This window comes from Natrix helvetica, assembly GCF_964273705.1.
Source record: "Natrix helvetica genome assembly, chromosome: 2".
Lineage (NCBI taxonomy): Eukaryota > Metazoa > Chordata > Lepidosauria > Squamata > Natricidae > Natrix > Natrix helvetica.
The window spans coordinates 155,592,975-155,606,273 of NC_138552.1; the positions used below are offsets into that span (position 1 = coordinate 155,592,975).

The window sequence follows — 13,299 nt, forward strand, 5'->3', positions numbered from 1 at the left end:
CCCCCAATGGCTCAGTGTGAAAAACTGGGAAAGAGGAAAAGGAGGAGGAAGGAAAGGGGGGAGAGAAACGGGGGGGGGGAGGGAGGGAGACAGAGAATCTCTCCCTTAAAGATCGCCTGCTTAAAGATCGCCTGCTTAAAAAGAAGCCTCGTCCTTTTTAAGCAGGCAGCTATCAGAGAGAAAAAGGGTTTTTCCGGAGCGTCTTATAGGGCGAAAAATACATACATACATCCCTGCCTGTAAGCCGCCTTGAGAGGGGGCCGGGAAAGATATATATATGTATGTATGTATGTACACACGCACATATATACACACACATATATGCACATACATACATACATACATACATACATACATCATACACACACACACACACACACACACACACACACATATATATATAATTTGTGCTGATAAATAAATAAAGGGAGAGCACAAATGCAACACAAATGTAACAAAGGCAACATAAGAAAATGGGAAGCATTATGCTCCCTTCCATATTTGGGCATAGAATGCTGGTCTTGTTGTATTCAGGTCTTTTCCCAAGATTGAGATTGTCTTGGCCTCACTCGCCATCTTCAGGCTGGTTTTTGGGCTTGAAGTGTAATCAGAGCTGCCGTCTTTCTATAAATCTTGGTGTGTGTGTGTGTGTGGAGTGCTGGCTTTGTTTCAGTAAGTGGAATGATTGGTTGTGTGGTTGTATATATATTAAATATATATCTAATAAAAGAAAATAAATAATAAAGTAAACATAAAATAAAGTCCGCCCCATCCCTGTAAGGCAGCGGTTCTCAAATAGTGGGGCGCGCCCCCCAGGGGGGGCGCGAGGCTCCATAAAGGGGGGCGCGAGGCTCCATAAAGGGGGGCGCGAAGGCTCCCTTTCCATCTGGGTGCAAACGAGGGGGCCGCGGCCGCCGGTGCACAAAGAGGTCTTTGTGGCCTCGCTCGCGTCTCCTCTGAGCTAACTGGCGGCGAAGGCGGCAACGGCGGGTCCCATCGGCTCCTCTTCCTTGCCAGGTCGGGGGGAGAGCACGAAAGCCGCCGGGAAATGGGGGTCCGCCCCTCCGCCTCCGCCCTGCTGGCCGAGCAAACAAGCCTCTCGGGGACCGCTTTGGCCACGCCCAGTGGCCGAGCCGCCCAGCGCACGCCCCGCCTTCTTGCCTGCCTGCCTCCGCCCCAGAGGAGCGCTCACTTCGGAGCTCGCAAATACAAACCCAGGAATCGCTCCGTCCAGAACATCGCGGCTGCCGCATTGGGATTTCCCTTGCCCCCCACTCCCAAACCGGGAAGCTTTGTGGGCTGCGGGGAAGCTGGGCCAAGGAGGGCTTGGAGAAGAGGCCATTAGGAAAGGCCAACCTCTTTGCTAGGGCTGGCAAGAAATGGGAAATAAATATTTTTATAATGTTTTTGTTGGAATAGGGTAGGGTGGGGGAAGGAGACAGGAAGGTAAGAGAAAGGGACCTTTGAGGTCTTCTAGTCCAGCCCCCTGCTGGAACATAATACATCTAGTGCTCCTTGTTCAGCTTATTTTCCCTACAACAACCCTGTGAGGTGAGTCGGGTTGAGAGGGGAAATCACCCAGCTGGCTTCCATGCCTCAGCCACTGGACCAGCAAAGTGGATGTTCCACCTCCATCTCAGCTCTGCCAAGAATCTACTACAAGCAGCCTATGAGCTCCAATAAGGTGGTAGTATTTCCAGGGATATTGTAATAATCCTTATTCAGCTCTCCATCCTTTTGATGGGTTGGCCTTCCTTTCTTCTGCGTAGCTTTCAAGCCCTAAAACCATATTTTCTCTTTGTAGTCCATTATCCACTTCACAAAATATGGGAGTTTGGTGGCTGGACATCATCGCAAGGGGTAACCGTCCTTATTGGGATCCATCATGGATTGACAAGGATACAGTGTTATGCAGAGGTGTACTTATAACAATTTTATAGACAAATGATACTATTTACAGTCGTGCGGGGGGGGGGGCGCGAAATGTTTTCTTCTTCCTAGGGGGGGCATGACAGAAAATAATTGAGAACCACTGCTGTAAGGACACATACCCTCCCCCAAGCATCCTTCCATTCAATCAGCGTGAACTTGAGGGACTTACGCACATCTCCACTTTCCGGTACAAAGTAGAAAGCCCAGGAGAGAAATCTTCCAGGCAAGAGCGGGGCCGGGAAAGAAAAAAGAGCCAGCCCTTTTCCACAGCTTTTTTGGGAAAGCTCAAGGGAACAGTTTCCTTCCTGGAGGTTTTGAAGAATAGCCTGGGCAACCATTTGACCGAGATAAGGTCTTCTGCCTTGAGCGAGGGGGCGGGGGGGGGATTGGACTAGAAGACCTCCAATGTCCCTTCCAGAATCTCTGTTCTTCGTCTCAGAGGTCCTCGCTTCAAGCTGCAAGCAAGGGAAAGGGGAGCTACTTTGCGCCGCCTCTCCTCCTCCCGGCGCTCGCTTCCCTCACACTGGCGGGAAAGGAGCAGCAAGGGGGGACTGGCCGGCCTCTTCCGTGCCTTCCGGAGAGACGGGACCGAAAGCAAGGCCAGATCCCCTCAAGGCAGAGAGAGAGAGGAGCGGAGGGGAATCCACGGCAGGGCCAGGCTAGACTGCGGGGCGGTCGCTTCAGCAGCCCCCCCCCCCATCTCCTCCTCCTTCCTCTCCGGGCCGAGCGCTGGGGAGGTGCTCGCTGCTGCAGCCTCTCTGTCCGCGGCTCGCCCAGCCAGCGCTGCGAGCGGGGATAGCCGGACAGCGCGAGGTTTGCCGCCGCCCCTCCTCGCCCCCTGGCAGTCTCGCTGGCGCTGGCTCTGGCTCTCGGCGGCATGGCGGAGAGCCTCCCGGGACTGTGCTGCGGGCTGCTGCTGTTGCTGCTCCTCTTGCCGCTGGCTTCCCCGCAGCAGCCCCCGGCGCCGTCGCCGCCGCTCCAGCGGGGGAGCGTGTGGTGCCCCAGCCGCTGCCTCTGCTTCCGCACCACGGTGCGCTGCATGCATCTCATGCTGGAGAGCGTCCCGGCCGTGGCCCCGCAGACCACCATCCTGTAAGTGGGAGCGGCTCTCGGGGCGGGGGAGAAGGGCGCCGCCGAAGCCGGGGTCGTCCTCGGTGCGGCCCTTTGTTTGCCGCCCGAGGGGCTCTTGCGGGTTGGGGAGGGGAGAGCTCAAAGAGGGGAGCTCAGCTATGGGCTTTCTTTTGTTTGCTCCGGCCGCAACTTTAGTCGTTTGCTCCGAAGAGTTCTTTGGCCGCCATCCACCAGCTCCAAAAGTTGGAAGGCGGGGAAGAGATCCGCGACCCGGCGACGTTAAGTGGCCTTTAAACGGAGTTTTTAGCTGTGGGAAACTCGGAAAGGATTCGAGAGTTGGCGACTTTCCGGATAAAATATAGCCTTGAAAAGTTAACCGTGTTTGTGACTTGCCTGGATTGTTCCCACTGTGTTCAATAATGGCAGGGGCTCCAATTGAATTCGTGGTGGGCTTTTCACTGCACCAGCAGAAAATGCCTTATGTGATTTCGGTTTTCATAGTTGCTTGGTGTAGTCTTTCTTTTCTGAGTGTTTGACCTGTAGCTTAAAGATCTTTTGTCTTTTTTTTTTTTTTTGCACTTACCCACTAAAGCAAGCTTGTGCATCTTTCGCAAAGTCTTTAAAAAGCCTTTGTTGTACAGTAGTGACTTTCCACTTATCTTGAATTCAGAATATGTGTGAAAAGATATGGGATATCCTAAAAATCTTACAACTAGGCACCTTGTAATTTTTATGTACATATGTATTCTCATTATGGGAATGTGACCTTTGTATATATGGTTTGTATTTGGGCCAAGGAGATGGGAGTTTCACATGTGCCTTCAGTGTTTTTGTAAACAAAACAGTCAGACATGAATATTTGTATATGAATTCTACTTTTGCCCCCTTTCCCCGTTATAACCAGTTATGAGATGTTTTAAAACATAAATTTATTTATTTTTTTATTTATTTTATTATTCATATTTATAGACCGCCCCCTCTCCCGAAAGGGACTCGGGGCGGTGTACAGTCACTAAAATACGTTATAAAATACATACAAAACAGTTAAATAATTAAATACGTAGGTGGAGGAGGTTGCAAGACTGTACATAGAATAATAAATATTAAATATAGTATATAGTGTATTAAAAACTTTTTAAAACCCCAAACCCAATTAAAATGAATAAATCCCCGGGAGGTAGAACTAAGAAAGTGCCAGGCCAGCTGATTGAAATAGGTGAGTCTTTAACTTTTGCCGGAAGGAACGGAGGTCGGTGGTAGTTCGAATGTCAGGGGGGAGGTCATTCCAGAGGGTTGGGCCCATCACAGAGAAGGATCTACTCCTAGGTGTCGCCCGCTGGCATTGACTAGCAGACGGCACCAGGAGGAGCCCCTCTCTGTGTGAGCGGATAGGTCGCAGGGACGTGTGTGGTAGGATGCGATCCTGCAGGTAACTAGGTCCACTGCCATGGAGCGCTTTAAAGATGGTGATCAATACCTTGAAACGCACCCGAAAGGCCACAGGTAGCCAGTGCAGCTCGCGCAGGAGAGGTGTTACGTGGGAGTAACGTGTACTTCCCATAATAACCCGCGCGGCTGCGTTCTGAACTAGCTGCAGTCTCCGGACGCGTCCCAAGGGAAGCCCCATGTAGAGAGCATTGCAGTAGTCCAGGCGAGACGTCACCAGCGCATGAGTGACCGTGCGCAGGGCACTCCGGTCCAGTAGGGGGCGCAATTGGCGCACCAGGCGAACCTGGTGGAACGCCCCCCTTGCCACGGCTGCCACATGGTCCTCCATTGACAGCCGGGCATCAAGGAGGACGCCCAAATTGCGCGCCCGCTCCACAGGGGACAATTGTTCGCCCCCTATGGCCAGCGATGGAGTCAGCTGGCTGAACCGAGGCGCCGGTAACCACAGCCACTCGGTCTTGGAGGGGTTGAGTTTAAGTCTGTTGTCCCCCATCCAGACCCCGACGGCTTCCAAACACCGGGACATCACTTCGACAGCCTCGTTGGGGTGGTTTGGGGTTGAAATATACAGCTGAGTATCATCAGCGTAAAGATGGTACTCAACCCCAAAACCACGGATGATCTCACCCAGCGGCTTCACATATGCGTTGAACAGGAGAGGCGAGAGGACCGACCCCTGTGGCACCCCACAAGTGAGTGGCCTCAGGGACGATCTCTGCCCCCCTGTCAACACACATTGCTTCCGGTCGGAGAGGTAGGAGCCGAACCACCGCAAAACGGTGCCTCCGACTCCCATCCCCTCCAACCGGCGCAATAGGATACCATGGTCGATGGTATCAAAAGCCGCCGAGAGGTCTAATAGGACCAGGATAGAGGAGCAACCCCTATCTCTGGCCCTCCAGAGATCATCGACCAACGCGACCAAGGCTGTCTCAGTGCTGTGCCCAGGTCGGAAGCCGGACTGGCGTGGGTCTAGATAGTCGGATTCGTCTAGGTGTCGCGGGAGCTGCTGCGCCACCACATTCTCGACAACCTTCGCCAGAAAGGGGAGGTTGGAGACTGGACGATAGTTAGCTAGCTCCATTGGGTCGAGCGCAGGCCTCTTGAGCAAGGGTCTCACCACCGCCTCTTTCAAGGCGGTTGGTAAGTATCCCTCACTCAGTGAGGCGCTCACCAGGCCCAGGAGCCAGCCTCGTGTCACCTCCCAGGCTGCCAGTACCAGCCAGGAGGGGCACGGGTCCGTTAAACACGTGGTGGGTCGCAGCCGTCCACGCAGCCTGTCCAAATCCTCGGGGGCAACAGAGTCAAACTCCTCCCAGAATGGTCCCTCAAGACTCGCTGTTGGCGGCTCGTCTGGTCCACTGACGGAGGTCCACCCGCTCCGGATCTGATCGATTTTGTCCTGAAGATATTCCCCAAACTCCTCTGCTCTACCCTGTAAGGGTGTCTCCCGCGCCCCCTGCGATAAGAGGGAGCGAGTCACCCTAAACAGGGCGGCAGGGCGGTTATCCGCGGACGCAATAAGAGCAGCACAATGTCTACGTTTGGCCGCTCTTATTGCCACAAGGTAAGTCCGCAAATAGGCTCTTACCTGTGTTCGGTCAGATTCGGAGCGCGAGGATCTCCACCTGCTCTCTAGACGTCTCCTGTGGCGCTTCATCACCCTGAGCTCCTCAGTGAACCAAGGAGCCCGGGTGGGTCGATGCCGCAGGAGAGGTCGCAACGGCGCAACCCGGTCCAAGGCCCCAGTCGTCGCCCTATTCCAGGCAGTCACTAGGTCCTCGGAGCGGGAGCGGGACAAGGCTACAGGTATTGGCCCAAGCTCCGTCAGGAATCTATCAGATTCCATCAGGTGCCTGGGGCGGTACCAGTTTATAGAGTCTGGTTCCGCCTCCTCGCGGTGGGGGATAGCGCCAGGGAAGTCCAGCCGGAGGGATGAGTGGTCTGACCATGACAGGGGCGTGATAACTAAATCCCCTATTCCCAGATCACTCGTCCACTGTTCAGATACAAAAATGAGGTCCAGTGTGTGGCCCCCTTCGTGAGTGGGGCCCTGCACTAATTGGGTCAGGTCCATGGCCGTCATGGAAGCCATGAACTCCCGAGCCACCTCGGAAGCCGCTCCCGTTGACGGCAAGTTGAAGTCCCCCATGACCAGAAGTCTGGGAGTCTCAACTGCCGTCGCTGAGATTAGCTCGAGGAGCTCGGGCAGGGCTGCTGATGCATAGCGAGGAGCCAAGTATACAATCAGCAAGCCCCACTGCCTCCCTGGGCCCCAACTCACACCAAGGGACTCACACCCGGGTATCTGAGGAACAGTGAACTCCCTCGGCTCTAAACATTCCCGCATAACCACCGCCACCCCACCACCCTTACCCAGGGCCCGAGGCTGATGGAATGCTCGAAAACCCGGTGGGCACATTTCCACGAGGGGTAAACCACCTTCGTGGCCCAACCAGGTCTCCGTTATCCCTGCAAGGTCTAGCTCCCCCTCTGAGATCAACTCATTAATGAGGGGGGCCTTGTTGATGACAGACCTTGCGTTGCAAAGCATCAGCCGCAGGCCCTGGCTCTGTAGCACCTGTCCACCTAGGCTGCAGGGGTTGGTACAAGCGACCGGGCGTAACCAGCAGCCACGGTCTCCCAACCGACCTTGGGATCTTATCCTGTCCTCGCATCCCCTCCTCCCCGCGACCGTTGTAATAGGACAACCCTCTGCTATCGTGACCTTTATATTCCCCCCCTCCACCGCATCCCCGTCCTTCCTGGACTCACCCGTCTGTCCGGCTCTGGCCGTCCTCCCGGTCTGATTAACCCTCCCCCCCACCCTGGGACCCCCTAAAAACAGTATAAAACATTTTACTAAAAAGCCCCTCAGCTTCCTCTTCTTCCACCTCTCGGGGTTCACGAACCCGTCATCAAGGCTGGCCCTTGAGAGAGCCAAGGGCCATACCTGCGAGAGAGGGGCCTCCCGCAGGCGAAACAGGTCTGTCCTCGAGTAAATTGGTAGGTTGTTGACCATCCCGATAAGGTAGGGGTGCAGATGATATAAAAGTTAATAGTTGAAAACCAGTGGGCTAGAGTCTCAATGGAGGGCAGAAGATTTTTTTCAATGTCCAGGTGGTACTCAGAACTTGGAGAGAAAGGGGGGGGAGAGCAAGCCATAATTAGATGTCCCAGATGGTAGGGGGAAAGGCGAAGATGGTAAATAGTAAATGGTGGTAAAGGATAGATGATAGTTCCATTCATCTGTTCCATGGTGGATGTAGCCCCCCCGATGGAAGGGGGGGGATTCTTGGCCCAGCTGCTTGGCTCTCAATGTTAGTCTGCTCGAGCCAGCAGGGGCCCGGGAGGGGGGGGAGAGGGAGTAGCCAGAGACAAACAGCCAGGAATAACAAGATGACAAAATATCCCAGGGGGTTCTCTGGCTGCAACTTCCTCCATTCAGCCATCGTCGCAGCCATCTCAATCTTATCAGTGGCTTTAAGTATGACATTTTTAATCAGAGAGGGAAACAATTATGGGGAATACTCCATTGACATGATGGTCTCTCTCTCCCTCTCTCTCTCTCTCTCTCTCTCTCTCTCTCTCTCTCTCTCTCTCTCTCTCTCTCTCTCTCTCTGTGTGTGTGTGTAAAAGTATCTTGTATAAAACCAAGTCTAGTTGAACAGTTAAAATGGTGCAGAATTCTGTTGTAACATCAATGCTTGACTTCATCTGTTTGTATGCAGTTATCTGGAAGTGATCCTATAGTCTCAAAATACTGAAATACATCTGTAATCCATTTCAGAAAAAGATGCATAAACCACCTTCCATTTATCTTTACACTTATATATTGTATAGATGTGAACAAGATAGTTTCACATTTGCTACAAGCCATCATCTAAGTCCTAGTGACTAGTCACTTAAGAAACACATTCATATAGTTAACTTGGCAGCAGTACAGAAATGACTGGTCACTGCCTTCTCTAAGTCTCTTTTGTTGTTTTCCTGTCTAACTTCCAGTCCTGAGATTAAAAACTAAAGACATCTGCTTTTTCATATTGTGGTAATTCTCTCACAAAAAGGCATAGCCTGAATTGACTTTCCCCAGTTCCAAATGGGATGGACTGTGACCCAACATTTTCGGCACCCAGCTATATTGGCTGGGAATTTAAGCTATGTTGTCCACGTATGTCCCAGCATATTTGGACAACAATGGAGAAGGTATTTGTGTACTCCATATGGAGAATTGCTTCAAATTCACAGGAGTAAAGTCTGCAAGAGCCAGTTCCTTAAGGCTGCTACATAAATATTTTAAATTTTCTGGCAGCCAGGTATCTGGGATTTTCCAATAATTGTCTTTTCTTTCACATATATATTGGAAAATCCCAGGTTTTATTTATACATAAATTTGTGCTGATAAATAAATTTATAGATAAATTTATTTATCAGCACAAATACAAAACATATATACATACATAGGCATACCAGGGATTGTAACACAAATACATACCTATTTTCCTGGCCTAGCTGATAAGGAAGAGAGCCTGTGGCTTAGTGGCAATTACATCGGCCTAATATGCAATACAGCCCTGGTTCGATTCCCAGTAAGGGTATGGCTAGCTGATGAGACCTAAATAGGTTGAAATAGATCTATACTAGTCTCCCTTTATTTATTTATCAGCACAAACACAACATATATATAAGTTGGGCATACCAGGGGTTGTAACACAAATACATATACATATACATACATACATACATACATACATACATACATACATACATACATATATATATATATATATGTATGTATGTATGTATGTATTTGTGTTACAACCCCTGGTATGCCTAAATATGGGAGGAAGGTCACTACTCCCTCTTTCTGTCCTTCGGCTTATCACAGAAGACCATGCAGGCAGAAAACCATATTTTTATTTTTTTAATGTTGCCTTTTTATATTTGTGTTGTATTTGTACTGATAAATAAATAAAGGGAGACTAGTATATAAATAAATAAATATGGTTTTCTGCCTGGATGGTTTTCTGTGATGAGCCGAAGGACAGAAAGAGGGAGTAGTGAGCTTCCTCCCATATTTGGGCATACCAGGGGTTGTAACACACACACACACACACACACACACACATACACATATATATACATACATACATACACACACACACACTGTATACAAAACCATTGATTCATGTTCACGTTCTTGTACAGTAACAAGCTCCAATGTTCAACTTTACTTTCAGAAAAGACAATTACTTTTTCATTCTTTATTTAGAAATAATTTGTCTATATGTTTCGGAATAACTTTTCCATATAAATATACTTGGAACTGTGTTTATTTGTGAACGTTATAATAATTAACTATACTGTAACATCTTATAAATCCTAGTTAAAAATTGCTTTTTAGTTTAAATTCCTCTAAAAATATTTTCTTCTGTTTCATAAAACCAAAAAATAAAAAGTGCTATTTTGCCATTGATTGAGCCTTGGCTTAATACATGATCTTTTCATTGGATATTCTTCAAAATTCTACAACAGTTGTTAAATAACTGACTAATGTGGAAAATGGGTGCTTAATGTTTCTTGCATTGCATTGAAAAACTACACTGACAGAGAACTTTTGTATTGCTGAAAACATTCTTTGACATTTCCTGTCATTCCCTTTTGCAAATGAACCTCAATGAGGCTTTATGTTGAAATTTTCTGTCAAGTCAGAAGATTTAAATAGATGTATGAATAATAGTTGATTGATAAAACTACTCATACAGCTAGTCCTTGACTTATGACCCCAATTGACCCTGGAGTTTTGGTTGTGAGTCTTAAGTCATATTCTGTAGATCAAGAATTGACAATCTGGTGGTATTACCTAGATGCTTTGGACAATAACCAACATAATCCTGGATTATAGATCATGCTGACTGAGATTTGTGGGAGATGTAATGCAAAATATTCAGAGGGTATCACATTGCTTACTCCTGATACATAGGACCCATTTGTTGAATAATGAATAAGCAGGATTTGTATGCATATCTGCCCAATAAATCTGAAACACCATTATTTTATCTTCTGTGTTACAATATCATAGTGTCTAAATTTTAATTATAATATGGACTTCATGATAACACGTGTTTTCAATATTAAATTATCACCAGATTTAAAATATATGAATGTCGTAAACTGGGTGTAAAATAATCAGGTTTCCTCTTGTTTCCATACTACATAGAACAGAAGAAATTTTATTTATTTTTCATTCTGTCTAAAGCTTGCTCATGATATTAGATGTCATAGTTCGAAGGCAAATCTCTATGACTGAGATAGGAATGAATCATTGTAAGCATTCCAGCAGAGTGCATCCTGTGAACAAAACCACTGTGTTTTATCTCACGGATTTACAGGATGTTTACAGCAATTTATGGCTTGTTAAGTGAAGTGTTATGTGTGGAAACAGTCTTACAAAATAAAAGTAGGAAATTCTTTGTTTTAAGTCTAGATTGGTATAAAATTGTGCCATCTGTCTTGCAATCTTGAAAATTGAAGGAGTAAAATATAAATGCATTCCTCCTCATATTTTTGTAACTTTCTGCAGTTTGAGTGAATTTTATGCTGATGACCTAAGATTCCTCCTCTTTCTATTCTTTTTTAGTCTCTATAATTGAGAATCGCCAAATCCCAAGTTTTCCCAAAGAAACATGAAGGGGTGATGCATGGGTTGAAGGTTTTCAAAATTCGGAGTTGCTTTGGTTCTCTCTGCACCTCAGATGTCAATAAAATATGGGCACCTTAACAGGAATTAAGAAAAATGCCAAAGTTGAGTTCTGGTTTAATAATTTCATTACAATTTGCAGCATTTTCATTGAGACTATATATGTATATATATATATGTGTGTGTGTGTGTGTGTGTGTGTGTGTGTGTGTGTGTATCTTTATGTATTTGGTCCTGAATATTCTCTGTAATATTATAAGTAAATTGGTCTTTCTAGTAAAGGTTGCACTTTGCTTATTATTGTCAAATCACTAGTAGGGACTTTTATCTTGTTCTGACAACATTTTTCTATTTCTTCATCTTTGGCAATGTCTTTGATATTCATCCTTGATGACTTCTTTAGGTTCATTCCACTGTTCCTCTGGTTCCTGATCAGTAAGGTTCAGGACTTCAGGGTCATTTGTGATGTTCTCTTTGAAAATGATGGTTGTGTGGTTAAGATCATATCCTGGAAACTTTAGCTTAGATTTGATTTTTCCATACTCCATCTGCTGATATCTTTATATATAAGCATCATTTTGGTTGTTTCAATTGCTAGGATAATAATATAAGCAGTACCAGTCACAGTGGTATCCTTCTGGATCAAATTAGGGGAGTAGGAGGAACATTTTTTGGTCTTCCTTTCTCCAGGATTGCTTCCAGGCTGTGTTGGTGCAGGAGGAAAAATCTTTGCTGGATTCCACACACTCCACCTTCTCCTCACTCCTGTTTAATAACTACATGAAGTTCCTGGGTGAGATTGAATGAATTTGAATAAAACGTTCAATAAAAATATGGTATGCAATCTGAAATTTTAAAAGAATGAAAATAATAGAATGAAAATAGCTGTGCATTTATATCACAAGACAAGCTACTCAGAAGAGTTTGGCTAAATTGGCCAAGTGTTCTTTCTTGCTCTTTGTAAAACAGGAATTTATTCAAATGTTGATGGAGAGCAGAAATGGGAAAAAACACCAACTCCTTTATTAAGTGAAGAGCTGTCCAAGCAAACATAAGAGCAACCAAAAAGGAGCAGCCTGTTTTCCTCATCACACAAAGAGAGTTATCTTTTTTATAGAAAAAAATATGTGTATCGGTATATGTGAAGGGATGTTCAATGGCCTATTGTACCCAGGTTGAGAGAAACCCAGGTTGAAGATAAGCAAAACAAAACAAAAAGTTAGGAAAGAAAATAGGCAAAACAATTATTGGAGGGAGCAGAATCACAACATCTTGTAATTGATTCGGAACAAGTGTAACCAGTGTTTTAATTTCTGAAAATGGAAATATTGAGGCTTTAATTTATATAGGTGTCATGCTTACATTATGTCAAGTATGTGCATTTCCATATTATATTTCCATATTAACCATCAAGTTTGTACATTTCTACATATTTGTATTATGAGTCTGCGCCCTGGATCTTTTCAGTAACTAACAATGCTGCTTCTGCATCTTTCTCTATTCTTTCTCTATTCAACCAAATCCTCGGACCGCTGAGCAAACAGATCTAAGGTACAGAGCTTGTCATGTGCTTTGCAAAACTTTTTCCTCATGCAGTTAAAAAAAGGAGTGTGCTCTTATTTATTTATTGGTCTAGAATTCACCAATACCAGATCTCATGGGAGGCATGGTAGTAAATATCAATTATGCAGACACCTCCCTGTATTCTGGAACTTGCTAACAACAGAAATTCACAGGCATGGATAAGATGCTTTATTGCCGACAAGATTTAAACCATATGTATGCAGAAGGTCTGCCTACCATAGAAATAGGAATCTAAATTTATAGGTAGGTTTCTCATTCAATTCTAAGATTTTTGTCTCACCTGTTTCAAAAATGTGGCTGTTCTTTTCCTGGTGTTGAATTGGGAGACACATTATTTAGTATTGCAGTAATATAAAGATGGATCTAATGCAGTGGTTCTCAACCTGTGGGTCGTGACCCCTTTACGGGTCAAACGACCCTTTCAGACCACCTAAGACCATCAAAAAACACATATTTTCTATGGTCTTAGGAACCAAAACACCTGACTGCCAGTGTTTGGAGCCAGGGGAGCGAAGGCAGTGAGCGGCAGCAAGTGCTGCCTTTCAAAAGGGAGGGGCTACTTG

At 46.5% G+C, this 13,299-nt stretch overlaps 1 protein-coding gene across 2 annotated transcripts in view; it reads left to right on the forward strand.

Moving 5' to 3' along the window:
• Window positions 1-2,354: 2,354 nt before the first annotated feature.
• Window positions 2,355-13,299, forward strand: part of PXDN (peroxidasin) — a 105,195-nt gene continuing 94,250 nt past the window's right edge. For both annotated transcript variants that reach the window (XM_081942185.1, XM_081942186.1), the window contains exon 1: window positions 2,355-3,024. In XM_081942185.1, the coding sequence (XP_081798311.1) occupies window positions 2,810-3,024 (215 nt within the window). In that variant the 5' untranslated portion in view covers window positions 2,355-2,809. The remainder of the gene's footprint in view (window positions 3,025-13,299) is intronic.